Consider the following 17,625-nt stretch of genomic DNA (forward strand, 5'->3'; position numbering starts at 1 on the left):
CTCCTGAGGTCCCCTCAGGTGGGCATCCTGGGGGGTGGGGGTGGGGGGTGTCTCCTGGCTTGGGTCGACCCCTTTGGGTTAAATTTTAGCGATTTAGGGAGTCGGAAGGGAAGGGGGGAGGTGCTGACGGAGGTGGCCCCTGCGCGGGTCAGCGCGTTCTCCGCCTGGGGAAGCCGGGGGTTAATTTTTGATGGGATCAAACCAAGGTTGCTGGGGTCAAAGGACCACGTCGGCAGTGGGAGCAAGGGCCGGGGTGGCCCGGGGTGGGGGAAGTCGGGGAAGGGGCATCATGGCGGCAGCCCCATGGGTTGCTGGGAGGGGGCTGGGGTGGGATTTGGGAGGTTCTTGTCCTTCCGCTGCCTTCTCTGGGATTTGGGGGACGCTTCTTCCAGGACAAGGGGTTATTGGGTGTCGTCTTGTTGGAGGTGACCTCCAACATGGGGGTTCTTGAGGTCACCTCTCATTGGAGGTGACCTCAGGGACAAGGTTCTTGGGCGTTGTCCTATTGGAGGTCACATGGGGGACGAGGTTGTGAGGTGTGATTGAAGGTGACCTCCAACATGGGGGTTCTTGGGCGTCACGTTATTGGAGGTGACCCTGGGGACAAGGTTATGAGGTATCATTGGAGGTGACCTCCAACATGGGGGTTCTTGGGCATCATCCCATGAGGTGACCTCAGGGACAAGGTTCTTGGGCGTTGTCCTATTGGAGGTCACATGGGGGAGAAGGTCGTGAGGTGTGATTGAAGGTGACCTCCAACATGGGGGTTCTTGAGGTCACCTCTCATTGGAGGTGACCTCAGGGACAAGGTTCTTGGGCGTTGTCCTATTGGAGGTCACATGGGGGACGAGGTTGTGAGGTGTGATTGAAGGTGACCTCCAACATGGGGGTTCTTGGGTGTCATGTTATTGGAGGTGACCCTGGGGACAAGGTTATGAGGTATCATTGGAGGTGACCTCCAACATGGGGGTTCTTGGGCATCATCCCATGAGGTGACCTCAGGGACAAGGTTCTTGGGCGTTGTCCTATTGGAGGTCACATGGGGGAGAAGGTCGTGAGGTGTGATTGAAGGTGACCTCCAACATGGGGGTTCTTGAGGTCACCTCTCATTGGAGGTGACCTCAGGGACAAGGTTCTTGGGCGTTGTCCTATTGGAGGTCACATGGGGGACAAGGTTGTGAGGTGTGATTGAAGGTGACCTCCAACATGGGGTTCTTGGGCGTCATCTTACTGGAGGTGACCTCGGGGACAAGGTTATGAGGGGTCATCTTATTGAAGGTGACCTCCAACGTGGTGTTCTTGGGCGTCACGTTATTGGTGGTGACCTCAGGGACAAGGTTGTGAGGTATCATTGGAGGTGACCTCCAACATGGGGGTTCTGAGGTGCCATCTTATTGGTGGTGACCTCGGGGACAAGGTTATGAGGTGTCATCTTATTGAAGGTGACCTCCAACGTGGTGTTCTTGGGTGCTATCTTATTGGAGGTGACCTCAGGGACACGATTCTTGGGCATTGTCCTATTGGAGGTGACCTCAGACATGGTTATTGGGTGTCATCTTATTGGAGGTGACCTCAAACATGGTTATTGGGTGTCATCTTATTGGAGGTGACCTCAAACATGGTTATTGGGTGTCATCTTATTGGAGGTGACCTTGGGTGGGCTCAGACAACACCCCGAGACGCCGTCCCCAGCAGAGCTGCTTTATTCCTCCGAGGACTTTCCCTGCCCCACACCGGGAGGTCACCAGCTGTGGGGCAGGCAGCGAATTTGTACCCGTCCCCAAAACGAGGCTGCGGGGACCCGTGGGGGAGGGTGGTTGCTGGTGGCCGGGCGCAGGGTGCTGTCCTCCCCCACCCCGTGGTCCTTCAGGCCTCCTTCTGTGGGGCCTTGTCCTGGGGCTGGAGGGGGATCTTCTCTTTGGGGTCATCTGTCTTCTTCCGTTTGGCCCTGGAGGGAGGAAGAGGAGGAGGAGGAGGGTCTGTGGGGCGTGGCAGGATGGAGCAGCCACCGGCAGGGTGGCTTGCGCCGTCTCCACCCACCTGTCCAGCCATTCAGCCACTCGTATCACTCGTTCTTCTGCCAACGCACCCATCCGCTTGTCCCTCAACACATCGGTCTGTCCAGCCATCCAAAACCCATCCATCTGTCCGTCCATCTGTCCATCCATCTGTCCATCCATCTGTCCATCATCCATCCTCCATCATCCATCCATCCATCCTCCGTCTGTCCATCATCCGTCCATCATCCGTCCATCCTCCATCCATCCATCCTCCATCCAACCATCCATCATCCATCCAATCATCATCCAACCATCATCCATCCAACCATCATCCATCCAACCATCATCCAACCATCCATCACCCATCCAACCATCACCCATCCAACCATCACTCATCCATCACCCATCCAACCATCACTCATCCATCACTCACCCAACCATCACCCAACCATCCATCACCCAACCATCCATCACCCATCCAACCATCACCCATCCAACCATCACCCATCCAACCATCACCCATCCATCACCCATCCAACCATCACCCACCCATCCATCACCCATCCATCACCCATCCATCACCCATCCATCACCCATCCATCCATCACCCATCCATCCATCACCCATCCATCCATCACCCATCCAACCATCACCCATCCATCCATCACCCATCCATCCATCACCCATCCATCACCCATCCATCACCCATCCATCCATCACCCATCCATCCATCACCCATCCATCCATCACCCATCCAACCATCACCCATCCAACCATCACCCATCCATCACCCATCCATCACCCATCCATCACCCATCCATCACCCATCCATCACCCATCCAACCATCCTCCAACCATCCATCGTTGGTTGTTCAGTTGTTCACCTCTCCGTCCATCCACAAAATCCAGGCATTCATCTCCCACTACGTCCACCCGTCCACCCGTCCACCCGTCCACCCGTCCACCCGTCCGTCCCTCCCCGTGCCCACCTGCTCTCCACCTCCTCGATGGTGTCGGGCAGCGGCATGTTGAGGGTCTCTGGGAGGAAGCCGGCCGCCACGGCCGCCACCACGGGGGCCACCCCGTAGACCGCCGGGGGCAAGAAGGGGTAGTACTCGTCCATCATCTTCACCAGCGGTGCCACGATGCCACCCACGCGGGCCATGGTGCTGCCAAAGCCCAGCCCGGTCTGCCTGCCGTGGTGGGGAGGGGGTCAACCCACCTCGGGGGGGGGTCACGGGTGGGGGATGAGGGACCTGCCCCACTGTGGGGGGTCGGGGGGAGGGGGTTTTACCTGATGGGGGTGGGGTAGAGCTCGGTGGTGTAGAGGAAGACGCAGTTGAAGGAGGCGGAGAGGCAACCCTTGCCGATGACGGCCAGCGCCGTGCGCACCGTCTGCAGCTCTGGGGCAGAGAGGGGCGGGGTTGGGGCGGGAGCCACCTCGGGGGTGGGGCGGCGGTGGGAAGGAGGAAGAAGGGAGGACGTAGGGATGGATTGAGGGGTAGCTAGATTGGGTGGGTGGATGGAGACGTGGGTGGGTGGTTGGAGACGTGGGTGGGTGGTTGGAGACGTGGAGGGATGGAGGGATGGACGGTTGGAGATGTGGATGGATGGTTGGAGATGTGGATGGATGGAGGGATGGATGGTTGGAGACGTGGATGGAGGAGGGATGGATGGTTGGAGACGTGGATGGAGGAGGGATGGACGGTTGGAGACGTGGATGGAGGAGGGATGGATGGTTGGAGATGTGGATGGATGGAGGGATGGATGGTTGGAGATGTGGATGGATGGAGGGATGGATGGTTGGAGACGTGGATGGATGGAGGGATGGATGGTTGGAGACGTGGATGGATGGTTGGAGATGTGGATGGATGGTTGGAAATGTGGATGGATGGAGGGATGGATGGTTGGAGACATGGATGGATGGAGGGATGGATGGAAATGAGGATGGATGGAGATGTGGGTGGCTGGTTGGAGACACAGATGGGTGGATGGATGCTTGGAGACATGGATGATTGGTTGGAGACATGGATGGATGGATGGATGGAGGAATGGATGGCTGCAGATGTGGATGGATGGTTGGAGACACAGGTGGATGGATGGAGATGTGGATGGACGGTTACAGACATGGATGGATGGATGGTTGGAGACGTGGATGAATGGTTGGAGACATGGACGGATGGAGGGAGGGATGGATGGATGGACGGAGACACGGATGGGTGATTGGAGACATGGACGGACGGATGGATGGATAAGCGGGTGATGAGATGGTGAGTCACCATCCTTGGCAATATTCAAAAGCCATCTGGACATAGTTCTGGGTGACCAGCTCTAGGTGGCCCTGCTTGAGCAGGAGGGTTGGACCAGGCGACCTCCAGAGGTCCCTTCCAACCTCAACCATTCTGTGGGTAAGTGGGTGGGGGGGGTGGTGAGATGGATGGAGAGCTGAGAGCATGGCTGGCGAGGTAGGTGGGTGCATCATTCAACGGCTGGAGAAGGAAGGGATGGGTGAAGAGCAAAGCAGAGTTGTGTGATGGACCGGTGGGGACATGGGTGGCTGGACAGAGCAGTGCAGAAGACCCCCATCACCCCATCGCACCCACCTGTGGAGACAAAGATGTTGGCAATGATGACCAGCCCTGCCAAGAAGAGGGCCACCATGAGTGAGACCCGCCGGCCGATGTAGCTCAGGGAGATGGTCACCACCACTTTGGCCGGGAAGTCAACGGCGCCGAAAATCACCTGGATGAGGTAAATGCTGACACCAAAGTTTTGCAGATCCATGGCCAGTCCGTAGTAGGAGAAGCTGATGGAGAACCTGGAGCAGGGCAGAGAGAGGCACGGACCTTGAGGTGGGTGTCCTCCCTGGGGCGTCACCATCGCATGGGACAGGGCGGGGATCTCAGAGGGAGGAGAAGAGGGCTGCGGCACGGTTGGGTGGCTGGATTCAGTGATTGTCCATCTTTCCGTTCATCCATCCGTACATCTGACCAACTGTCCAACCATCTGTCCATCTACCCTTCCATCCATCCAACCAACCATCCAACCATCCATCCAACCAACCATCCAACCATCCAACCAACCATCCAACCATCCAACCAACCATCCAACCAACCATCCAACCAACCATCCAACCATCCAACCATCCAACCAACCATCCAACCAACCATCCAACCATCCAACCATCCAACCAACCATCCAACCATCCAACCAACCATCCAACCAACCATCCAACCAACCATCCAACCAACCATCCAACCATCCTTCCAACCATCCATCCAACCATCCATCCAACCATCCTTCCAACCATCCTTCCAACCATCCATCCAACCATCCTTCCAACCATCCATCCAACCATCCTTCCAACCATCCATCCAACCATCCTTCCAACCATCCAACCATCCTTCCATCCATCCAACCATCCATCCAACCATCCTTCCAACCATCCATCCAACCATCCTTCCAACCATCCAACCATCCTTCCATCCATCCAACCATCCAACCATCCAACCAACCATCCAACCATCCAACCATCCTTCCAACCATCCAACCATCCATCCAACCTCCAACCATCCTTCCAACGATCCAACCATCCATCCATCCATCCATCCTTCTAACCATCCCTCCCTCCAACTCTCCACCCACCTCTCCATCCCTCCCTCCTCCTCCTCACCCCCACCAGACTTCCCCAGCCCAGCCCAGCCCAGCCCAGCCCCACCAGACGATGGAGAGGCAGAAGAAGATGTGGCGGATGACTGGGGTCCGGACCAGATCGGAGATGGTGTAGGAAGACTTCAAACCAGCCAATTCCTCCTTCATGTTGGACCTCAGGATCTGCGAGAGGGAGAAACGGGGGAGGTTGGTGGGGGACAGGGGTGGGAAATCAAGACCCGCCCCCCCCCCCCCACCATGGGGCCACCGTACCTCCACCGTGATCTTCTCTCCTTCCTCCTTTCTCTTGTTAATCCTGGCCACGCGCTGCAGGACCTTCACGGCCCTCTCGGCCTTCCCCGAGAGCACCAGCCAACGGGCGGACTCGGCCAACCACCTGCAGTCAACGAGGGGGAAACTGAGGCACGGAGAGAGCCCCGCATGACCTTCCCCAAGGGACCCAAGCACCCTACCAGGAGTAGAGGAGGAAGACGAAGAAGGGCAGAGAGACGGTGAGCTGGAGCCAGCGCCAGTGGGGGACAGCGTAGGCCACGCCAGCCAGCAGGATCTGGCCCAGGGTGTAGGCGAAGCCGGTGATGGCCACGGTGATGGCGCGGTAGGGCGTGGGGATCCACTCCACCACTGCAAGGGACCACGGGGGACACGTCTGACTCGGTGTCCCCCCCCCCTCGGTGACCCTCCTTGTGAACGTGGCCTCCCCATCATGTCCAGATGCGTCCGCACCACAGGGCCCCATCCATGGCCATGGTGATGTCCCCAGCAGTGGCCACTGGGATGTCCCCATCAGCAGCCCTAGGGACGTCTCCATCTGTAGAGAGGGAGATGTCCCCAACCATAGCCGTTGGGGACATCTGCATCCATGGCCGTGGCAATGTCCCTCTCCATGGCCATGGTGATGTCCCCGTCCATGGCCATGGTGATGTCGCCATTCATGGCCATGGTGATGTCCCCATGGCCATTGGGTCACCCCCATTCACAGCCATGCCAGTTGTCCCCACCCAGAGCCACGTGGCCATCCTCATCACTGTCCCCAACCATGGTCATTGGGGACATCCGTACCCATGGCCACGGTGATGTCCCCTTCCACGGCCATGATGATGTCCCCCTCCATGGCCACGGTGATGTCCCCCTCCATGGCCATTGGGACATCCCTGGCCATTGGGTCACCCCCATTCACAGCCATGCCGATTGTCCCCACCCCCCCACCCAACCATGGTCACTGGGGACATCTGCATCCATGGCCACGGTGATGTCCCCATCCATGGCCACGGTGATGTCCCCCTCCATGGCCATGGTGATGTCCCCATCCATGGCCATTGGGACATCCACGGCCCTTGGGTTGTCCCCATCCGTGGCCGTGCCGGTTGTCCCCACCCAGGTCCCCGTGGTCATCCTCATCCCTGTCCCCTCACCCAGGCAGGCGATGCTGAGGCCGAAGCCGGAGAGGGCCATGCCACCGGCGAAGCGGAAGACGCAGTAGGACGCGTAGTTGGGGGCGAAGGCCGTGCACGTCCCCATCACCCCCAGCTGCAGGTAGGACCACATCAGCATGGCCTTGCGCCCAAACCTGCAACAGGGAGGCACTGGGTACCACTGGGTGCCACTGGGTGATGGCCAATGCCCCATGGGGAAACTGAGGCACGGGGAGGGGGCTCTGCTGCCGTTACCTGTCCGAGAGGCCCCCCAGGACCAGGGCGCCCACCAGGACCCCAGCCATGTAGATGGACTGGGCCATCTGCCGGAGCTGCCGGTAGCTGCAGACGAGGTCCCACTATGGGGACGGGGATGGGGTGAGGACGACCTGTCCTCTCCTTCCACCCATCACTCCCTCCTCTTCCCTCCTCTCCATCCATCTGCTCCACCACCTCCATCCCCCATCTTCCCCATACGGCTCCATCTCTGTCCTTCCAACCCTATATGACTCCATCTCCACCCCTCCATCTCCATATGGTTCCACCCCTCCATCTCCATACGGCTCCACCCCTCCATCTCCATATGGTTCCACCCCTCCAACCCTATATGACTCCATCTCCACCCCTCCATCTCCATATGGTTCCACCCCTCCATCTCCATACGGCTCCACCCCTCCATCTCCATACGGTTCCACCCCTCCAACCCTATATGACTCCATCACCACCCCTCCATCTCCATATGGCTCCACCCCTCCCTCCCCGCCCCATCCCTTGGAGATGATGGTGGCCACATGGCCACTGTGGTCATCTTCCCACCCTCCCTCCTCCACCCCTCCCCACCTCACCCTCCCCCGTCCCCGTGTCCCCCTCCCCACCTCGGTGACGATGGTGGCCACGTAGATGCTGCGGTCGTAGTCCCAGCCATCGTGGCAGGGCTCGGTGGCCTGGGGACCGCTGCTGCCGTTGGCGGGGGACGAGGCCACGTAGCGCCGGCAGGACCCCAGGGTGGCATCGGGGGGTCCCAGGGTGCCATTGGACCACCCCAGGGTGGCACCAGCAGGCCCCAGGGTGCCATTGGAGGACCCCAAGGTGGCATCAGGCTGGATACGGGTGCCATCAGGGGACCCCGGTGTGACGTGGGTGGCACCGGGGACGTGGGTGTCATCGGGGGACCCCAGGTTGCCATCAAGGGACCTCAGGGTGGCACCAGGGGACCCCAAGGTGCCATCAGGAGACCTCAGGATGGCATTGGAGGACCTCAAGGTGCCATCAGAAGCCGCTGAGGTGCCATCAGAAGCCGCTGAAGTGCCATCAGGGGTGGCTCCAGGTGGCCCTGGGGTGACGCTGGGGACGCTTAGGGTGGCACCGGCACTGGGGGTGACCCCGGGGACGCGGCAGCGGTGGGGGGGGACGGCGGCGGTGAAGTTCTGCAGCAGGTTGTGGCTGGCCATGAGCAGGATGGGGACGGCCAGCAGCGCCGTCTGCAGCACCTGGAAGCGTCCCAGCCCCCCGACCTGCGCCAGCACCGCCCCGAACGGCATCCTGGGGCGCGGGGACACCGTCACCCGCAGGGGACACCGTCGGACACGGGGACACTGCTGGACATGAGGGCATGGGGAACATCATCACTCATGGGGACACCATCACCCAGGGGGACATCATCACCCATGGGGACGTCATCACCCATGGGGACGTCATCACCCAGGGGGACACCATCACCCAGGGGGACACCACCACCCATGGGGACACCGTCACCCATGGGGACATCATCACCCAGGGGGACATCATCACCCATGGGGACGTCATCACCCATGGGGACACCACCACCCAGGGGGACACCACCACCCATGGGGACACCATCACCCATGGGGACACCATCACCCATGGGGACGTCATCACCCAGGGGGACGTCATCACCCATGGGGACATCACCACCCAGGGGGACACCATCACCCAGGGGGACACCACGACCCATGGGGACACCATCACCCATGGGGACGTCATCACCCATGGGGACACCATCACCCAGGGGGACATCACCACCCAGGGGGACACCACCACCCACAGGGACACCATCACAGGGGACATTGCCACCCACGGGGACATGGGACACGAGCGTCGTGTGGCCGTGGGTGAGAGACCAGCAGGAGCGTTGAGATGGGGACACCAGGACGTGGGGACAGGGGACACGGGATGGGGACAAAGACATGGGGATGGGGACATGGGACAAGGACAGGACCGTGGTGGCACGGGTCGGACCTGGGGAGGGGACCATGGGGGACACGGGGCAGGCAGAAGGACAGGGACGGTGGGGACACGTGGTGACCACCAAGGACACGGATCAGATGGGGACGGTGTCACCGCTTGCGTCACACGTCCCCAACCCCTCCTGCTGTCCCCATCCCCTCCCAGCGGGTCCCTGTCCCTGCTCCACCTCAACGCGGCTCCCTGGGGACGGGGACATCCGGCCAGCTGTGACTCCCGTGTCCCCAAGGTGAAGGGTCCCTTCTCTGATGTCCCCAGCACGTCCTGGTCCCGTGGCCCCTGGTCCCCAGGGCACCCCCATGTCCCCTCGCCAAGGTCCCCAACCCCTCCCCATGGATCCTCTTCTGGTGTCCCCAATGTCCCTGGTCCCCAACCCCTCCTCGATGTCCTCAACCCCTCCTTGATGTCCCCAACCCCTTGATGTCCACCTTGTGTCACCAACACGTCCCCTATGCCCTCCGTGATGTCCCCAACCTGTCCCACATCCCCACCATGCTCTTCCTCAATGTCCCCTCCATGACGTCCCCAATCTGTCCTGATGTCCCCTCCACGATGTCCCCAACCCATCCCACGTCCCCACCATGCCCCTCAGGGTCCCCAATCTGTCCCAGTCCCCTCTCTGATGTCCCCAACCCACCCCACGTCCCCTCCACGATGTCCCCAACCCCTCCCTGATGTCCCCAACCCATCCCACGTCCCCACCATGCCCCTCAGGGTCCCCAACCTGTCCCAGTCCCCTCCCTGATGTCCCCAACCCACCCCACGTCCCCTCCACAATGTCCCCAAACCCTCTCTGATGTCCCCAACCCACCCCACATCCCCTCCACGATGTCCTCAACCCCTCCCTGATGTCCCCAACCCACCCCACATCCCCTCCACGATGTCCCCAAACCCTCTCTGATGTCCTCAACCTGTCCCAGTCCCCTCCCTGATGTCCCCAACCCCTCCTTGATGTCCCCAACCCCTCCCTGATGTCCCCAACCCACCCCACGTCCCCTCCACAATGTCCCCAAACCCTCTCTGATGTCCCCAACCTGTCCCAGTCCCCTCCACGATGTCCTCAACCTGTCCCAGTCCCCTCCCTGATGTCCCCAACCCCTCCTTGATGTCCCCAACCCACCCCTGATGTCCCCAACTCCTCCCTGATGTCCCCAACCCACCCCATGTCCCCTCCGCAATGTCCCCAACCCCTCCCTGATGTCCCCAACCTGTCCCAGTCCCCTCCACGATGTCCTCAACCTGTCCCAGTCCCCTCCTTGATGTCCCCAACCCCTCTCTGATGTCTCCAACCTGTCCCAGTCCCCTCCCTGATGTCCCCAACTCCTCCCTGATGTCCCCAACCCACCCCACATCCCCTCCACGATGTCCCCAACCCCTCTCTGATGTCCCCAACCTGTCCCAGTCCCCTCCCTGATGTCCCCAACCTGTCCCAGTCCCCTCCACGATGTCCTCAACCTGTCCCAGTCCCCTCCTTGATGTCCCCAACTCCTCTCTGATGTCCCCAACCTGTCCCAGTCCCCTCCCTGATGTCCCCAACCCCTCCCTGATGTCCCCAACCCACCCCACATCCCCTCCACGATGTCCCCAACCCCTCTCTGATGTCCCCAACCTGTCCCAGTCCCCTCCCTGATGTCCCCAACCCCTCTCTGATGTCCCCAACCTGTCCCAGTCCCCTCCCTGATGTCCCCAACCCCTCCACGATGTCCCCAACCCACCCCACCTCCCCTCCACGATGTCCCCAACCTGTCCCCAACCCCCCCCCCACGTCCCCTCATGCCCCTCAGGGTCCCCACCCTGTCCCACTGCCCCCCCCCCACGTTGTCCCCACCCTGTGTCCCCCCCCCCCCCCCCCCATACCTGGCCTCCTGGGGGTGACGTCCCTGTCCCCGGGGTCCCCCCGGCCGCTGCCCCGTTATATAAGGCGAAAAGCGGCTCTTTTGGTTAAAGTGTCACCGGGATTAGGCCGGGGGGGGGCGGGGGGGGGGGGGGGGGAGGAGGCGGATTCCAGCGCCGCGGGCGCCCGGGGCCGCCGGACGCCTGGGTCCCCCCGCCCGCCGGCCCCATACGCGCCTGGAGGGGCCTATAGAGCCCCTATAGGGTAGGAACCCCTAGGGATCGACCCCGCCCACCCTCTTAGGACCCCCCCCCCGCTTTAGGACCCCCACTCCACCCCCTTAGGACCCCCCCCCCTTTAGGACCCCCCCCCCCCTTTCTGGACACCCCCCCCCCTTAGGACCCCCACCCCCACCCCCTTAGCACACACCCCCCCCTTGGAACCCCCCTTTTAGGACCCCCCCCCTCTTTAGGACACACACCCCCCCCCTTAGGACCCCCTCCCACCCCTTTAGGGCCCCCCCCCCCTTTAGAACCCCCTCTTTTAGGACTCCCACCACCACCTCAGGACTGCCCCCCCCCCTTTTTAGGACACACCCCCCCCCACGACCCCCCCCCCCCTTTTAGGACCCCCCCACCCCCTTAGGACGCCCCCCTCTTTAGGACACCCCCCCCTTAGGACCCCCTCCCACCCCTTTAGGGCCCACCCCCCCCCCCCAGAACCCCCCCTTTTAGGACACCCCTATCCCCCTCAGGACACCCCCCCCCCTTTAGGACACACCCCCCCCTTAGGACCCCCTCCCACCCCTTTAGGGCCCCCCCCCCTTAGGACCCCCCCTTTTTAGGACCCCCCTCTTAGGACCCCCTCCCACCCCTTTAGGGCCCCCCCCCCCTTAGGACCCCCCCTTTTTAGGCCCCCCCCATTAGGACCCCCTCCCACCCCTTTAGGCCCCCCCCCCCTTAGGACCCCCCCTTTTTAGGACCCCCCCCCCTTAGGACCCCCTCCCACCCCTTTAGGGCCCCTCCCCTTAGACCCCCCCCTTTTAGGACCCCCCCACCCCCTCAGGACACCCCCACCCCCTTAGGACCCCCCACCCCGACCCACTTGACCCCAGGTAACCCCTATGTGACTCCAATACTGCCCATAGGGACGCTAGAGATGCCTACAGACCCCCCCCCCCCCGGGCCCCTATAGATGCCTATAGCGGCCATTAGTCCCCTAAGGATCCCCCATAGCCCCACCAACACTTCCTGCGGGACCCTATAGACCCCCTGTAGCTCCCTATCAAGTCTTTCCAAGACACCTTATAGGCCTCTATACATCCCTTCTAGACATCTATAAATCCCTTATGTGCCCCTATAGACCCTTACAATCTCTTGTGGGCTCTTATAAGCCCCATACAGACTCCTATGGATTCCCTATGGCACCCTATAGACCCTTACAAACCCATATAGCACCCCTCCTATATCCCCTATGGGTCCCTTATAGCATCCTGTAGATCCCTTGCAGACCTATAAACTCTCTCTGGGCTCCTATAGGTCCCTATACCTCCCCCCCCATGAGCTCCTATAAGCTCCTATAGATGCCCTACAGGGTCCTATAAGCTCCTATAAACCCCCTTATGGGCTCCCTTAAGTCCCTATAAACCTCCCCCCCCCCAAGATTCCTATAGATCCTGTAAGTGCCTCTGGGGGCTCCTATACTCCCTAGGAGCTCCTATAGTCCCTATAAACCCTCCTAAATGCTCCTACAGGCCCCTATAAACTCCCCTATGGCCTCCTTTAAGTCCCTATAATCCCCCCAAGAGACCCCTATAGATTCTGGAAGCCCTCCAAGGGTCTCCTATAGTCCCTAGGAGCTCCTGTAGTCGCTATAACTCCTCCTGAAGGCTCCTATAGGCCCCTATAAACCCCCTTATAGGCTCCCTTGCATCCCTATAACCCCCTATAGACTCCTATAGATCCTATAAAACCTCCAAGGGTCTCCTATACTCCCTAGGAGCTCCTGTAGTCCCTATAAATCCTCCTAAAGGCACCTATACGCCCTTATAAACTCCCCTGTGAGGTCCTTTAAGTCCCTATAACCCCCCAATAGACTCCTATAGACCCTATAAGTCCCCCTAGGAGCTCCTATACTCCCTAGGAACTCCTGTAGTCCCTATAACCCCTCCCAAAGGCTCTTATAGGCCCCTATAAACCCCCTTATGTACTCCCTTAGGTCCCTATAACAGCCCCAATAGACTCCTATAGACCCTATAAGTCCCCCTAGGAGCTCCTATATCCCCTAGGAGCTCCTGTAGTCCCTATAACCCCTCCTAAAGGCTCCTATAGGCCCCTATAAACCCCCTTATGGGCTCCCTTAAGTCCCTATAACCCCCCAATAGACTCCTATAGGGGGGTCCTCCGAGGGTCTCCTATACTCCCTTGGAGCTCCTATAGTCCCTATAAAACCTCCCAAAGACCCCTATAAACCCCTTATGGGCTCCCTTAAGTCCCTATAACGCCCCCCAATAGACTCCTATAGATCCTATAAGTTCTCCGAGGGTCTCCTAGACTCCCTAGGAGCTCCTGTAGTCCCTATAAACCCTCCTGAAGGCTCCTATAGGCTCCTATAAACCCCTTATGGGCCCCCTTAAGTCCCTATAACCCCCTCCCAATAGACTCCTATAGATTCTCTAGGTCCTCCAAGGGTCTCCTATACTCCCTAGGAGCTCCTATAGACCCTATAACCCCTCCTAAAGGCTCCTATAGGCCCTTATAAACTCCCTTGTGAGGTCCTTTAAGTCCTTATAACCCCCCAATAGACTCCTATAGATGCTATAAGTCCCTCTAGGGGCTCCTATACTCCCTAGGAGCTCCTATGGTCCCTATAAGCCATCCCAAAGGCTCCTACAGGCCCCTATAAACTCCCCTACGGCCTCCTTTAAGTCCTTATAACCCCCCCCAATAGACCCCTAGAGATTCTATAAGTCCTCCGAGGATCTCCTATACTCCCTAGGAGCTCCTATAGTCGCTATAACCCCTCCTAAAGGCTCCTATAGATCCTTATAAACCTCCTTATAGGCTCCCTTAGGTCCCTATAACACTCCCAATAGACTCCTATAGATTCTATAAGTACTGCTAGGCACTCCTATACTCCCTAGGAGCTCCTATAGTCCCTATAAACCCTCCCAAAGGGCCCTATAAACCCCCTTATGGGCTCCCTTAAGTCCCTATAACCCCCCCCAATAGACTCCTATAGATCCTGTAAGTTCTCCGAGGGTCCCCTATACTCACTACGAGCTCCTGTAGTCCCTATAACCCCTCCTAAAGGCACCTATAGGCCCTTATAAACTCCCCTGTGAGGTCTTTTCAGTCCCTATAACCCCCCAATAGACTCCTATAGACCCTATAAGTCCCTCTAGGAGCTCCTATACTCCCTAGGAACTCCTATAGTCCCTATAACCCCTCCTAAAGGCTCTTAGAGGCCCCTATGAACCCCGTTATAGACTCCCTTACGTCCCTATAACACCCCCAATAGACTCCTATAGATCCTACAAATACTGTTAGGCACTCCTATACTCCCTGGGAGTTTCTACAGGCCCTATAATCCCTCCTAAAGGCTCCTATAGGCTCCTATAAACCCCCTTATGGGCTCCCTTAAGTCCCTATAACCCCCCCAATAGACTCCTATAGACCCTATAAGTCCCTCTAGGGGCTCCTATACTCCCTAGGAGGTCCTGTAGTCCCTATAAACCCTCCCAAAGGCTCCTACAGGCCCCTATAAACTCCCCTATGGCCTCCTTTAAGTCCCTATAACCCCGTCAATAGACCCCTATAGATCCTATAAGTCCTCCAAGGGTCTCCTATACTCCCCAGGAGCTCCTATAGTCGCTATAACCCCTCCTAAAGGCTCCTATAGATCCCTATAAACCCCCTTATAGGCTGCCTTACGTCGCTATAAACCCCCCAATAGACTCCTATAGATTCTATGAGTACTGCTAGGCATTCCTATACTCCCTTGGAGCTCCTATAGTCCCTATAAAACCTCCCAAAGGCCCCTATAAACCTCCTTATGGGCTCCCTTAAGTCCCTATAACCCCCCCCAATAGACTCCTATAGATCCTATAAGTTCTCCGAGGGTCTCCTAGACTCCCTAGGAGCTCCTGTAGTCCCTATAAACCCTCCCAAAGGCTCCTATAGGCTCCTATAAACCCCCTTATAGGCTCCCTTAAGTCCCTATAACCCCCTCCCTATAGATTCCTATAGATTCTCTAAGTCCTCCAAGGGTCTCCTATACTCCCTAGGAGCTCCTATAGACCCTATAACCCCTTCTAAAGGCTCCTATAGGCCCTTATAAACTCCCCTGTGAGGTCCTTTAAGTCCCTATAACCCCCCAATAGACTCCTATAGACCCTATAAGTCCCTCTAGGAGCTCCTATACTCCCTAGGAACTCCTATAGTCCCTATAACCCCTCCTAAAGGCTCTTATAGGCCCCTATAAATCCCCTTATAGACTCCCTTACGTCCCTATAACACCCCCAATAGACTCCTATAGATCCTATAAATACTGTTAGGCACTCCTATACTCCCTGGAGTTTCTATAGGCCCTATAACCCCTCCTAAAGGCTCCTATAGGCCCCTATAAACCCCTTATGGGCTCCCTTAAGTCCCTATAACCCCCCCCAATAGACTCCTATAGATTCTCTAAGTTCTCCGAGGGTCTCCTAGACTCCCTAGGAGTTCCTGAAGTCCCTATAAACCCTCCTGAAGGCTCCTATAGGCTCCTATAAACCCCTTATGGGCTCCCTTAAGTCCCTATAACCCCCCCAATAGACTCCTATAGATTCTCTAAGTCCTCCAAGGGTCTCCTATACTCCCTAGGAGCTCCTATAGTCGCTATAACCCCTCCTAAAGGCTCCTATAGGCCCTTATAAACTCCCTTGTGAGGTCCTTTAAGTCCTTATAACCCCCCAATAGACTCCTATAGATGCTATAAGTCCCTCTAGGGCTCCTATACTCCCTAGGAGCTCCTGTAGTCCCTATAAGCCCTCCTAAAGGCCCCTATAAACCCCCTTATGTACTCCCTTAGGTCCCTATAACAGCCCCAATAGACTCCTATAGATCCTATAAGTACTGCTAGGCACTCCTATACTCCCTGGGAGTTTCTATAGGCCCTATAAACCCTCCTAAAGGCTCCTATAGGCCCCTATAAACCTCCTTATGGGCTCCCTTAAGTCCCTATAACCCCCCCAATAGACCCCTATAGATTCTCTAAGTCCTCCAAGGGTCTCCTATACTCCCCAGGAGCTCCTATAGTCGCTATAACTCCTCCTAAAGGCTCCTATAGGCCCCTATAAACCCCCTTATGGGCTCCCTTGCATCCCTATAACCACCCAATAGACTCCTATAGATCCTATAAGTACTGCTAGGCACTCCTATACTCCCTGGGAGTTTTTATAGTCCCTATAGCCCCTCCTGTAGGCCCCTATAAACCCCCTTATGGGCTCCCTTAAGTCCCTATAACCCCCCAATAGACGCCTATAGCCCCTATAAGTCCCTCCAGGGGCTCCTATGGCCCCTATAGATTGGGGCTTGGCGGGTCCCACAGGGTCTCTGCTGCCCCCTACTGGTCGAGAAGGGAGACAAGAACCCAGGGGTTCGGGGGGCACCCAGGAATTTGGGGGGGGACCCCGGCGTTTGGGGGGGACCCTGGAGTTCGGCGGGGGGGCAGGAGTTTGAGGGGGGCCCAGGAATTTGGGGAGGGGGCGGGCAGGAGTCCGGGGGGGTGCCCAGGGGTTTGCGGGGGGACCCCCGCGTTTTGGGGGGCCCAGGAGTTCGGGGGGGGGCCAGGAGTCCGGGGAGGGCCCAGGGGTTTGAGGGGAACCCCCGCGTTTTGGGGGGGGGCCAGGATTTCGGGGGGGGGCCATGAGTTTGGGAGGGTGGGCCAGGAGTTGGGGGGCCCCAGAAGTTCAGGGGGTCCCAGGGGTTTGGGGGGGGGGGGGCCAGGAATTTGGGGGGGACCCAGGAGTCCGGGGGGAGACCCAGGAATTTGGGCAGGGGTCAGGAGTTCACGGGGGGGGGGACACCTAGGAATTTGGGGGGGGGGAGCAGGAGCTTAGGGGGGGACCCAGGAGTTTGGGGGGGGCCCAAGAATTTGGGGGGGGGCCCCAGTAATTTGGGGGGGGGGGGAGAGACCCAGGCGTACGGAAATGGGAACTTTATTGAGCCGATACAAAACCCCCCGACTCATTAAAAGCCGCCAAAACGCCCCAAAACCAACCCCCCCCTTCCCCCCCTCCCCCCCCCCAAAAAGGGGACCCCCGACATCTGGGTGGGTGGGGGGCACCCAAGCACCCAGGCTGCCCCCCCCCCCCCCCAAGAACGGACACAACTCATTACACCAGTGCCCTCAACCCGGCACAGAGCCAGGGCGGGGTGGGGGCCTCCCAGTGCTCCCAGTA

General features: G+C 58.8%; 1 protein-coding gene across 1 annotated transcript; it reads right to left on the reverse strand.

Annotated features, from left to right (window-relative positions):
* Nucleotides 1–1,686: 1,686 nt before the first annotated feature.
* Nucleotides 1,687–8,785, reverse strand: LOC142074478 (solute carrier family 22 member 6-A-like). The gene is made up of 10 exons (XM_075135128.1): nucleotides 7,960–8,785; nucleotides 7,340–7,443; nucleotides 7,085–7,239; nucleotides 6,125–6,293; nucleotides 5,925–6,048; nucleotides 5,719–5,834; nucleotides 4,604–4,818; nucleotides 3,295–3,403; nucleotides 2,990–3,193; nucleotides 1,687–1,948 (listed from the first exon to the last, which is right to left on the reverse strand). Exons 1-10 carry the CDS (start codon nucleotides 8,623–8,625, stop codon nucleotides 1,867–1,869), a joined length of 1,944 nt encoding a protein of 647 aa, XP_074991229.1. The 5' UTR covers nucleotides 8,626–8,785; the 3' UTR covers nucleotides 1,687–1,866.
* Nucleotides 8,786–17,625: the final 8,840 nt, after the last annotated feature.

This window comes from Calonectris borealis, chromosome 37 (genome assembly GCF_964195595.1).
Source record: "Calonectris borealis chromosome 37, bCalBor7.hap1.2, whole genome shotgun sequence".
NCBI classification, from domain to species: Eukaryota; Metazoa; Chordata; class Aves; order Procellariiformes; family Procellariidae; genus Calonectris; species Calonectris borealis.

Excerpts from the sequence above, each read along its gene's own strand:
- LOC142074478 (XM_075135128.1), bottom strand. The coding sequence starts at position 8,625 with ATGCCGTTCGGGGCGGTGCTGGCGCAGGTCGGGGGGCTGGGACGCTTC. Across the intron at positions 3,404-4,603 it reads CAACATCTTTGTCTCCACAG|AGCTGCAGACGGTGCGCACG; the intron begins GTGGGTGCGATG and ends TCTCTGCCCCAG. Across the intron at positions 3,194-3,294 it reads CTCTACCCCACCCCCATCAG|GCAGACCGGGCTGGGCTTTG; the intron begins GTAAAACCCCCT and ends CCACCACGGCAG.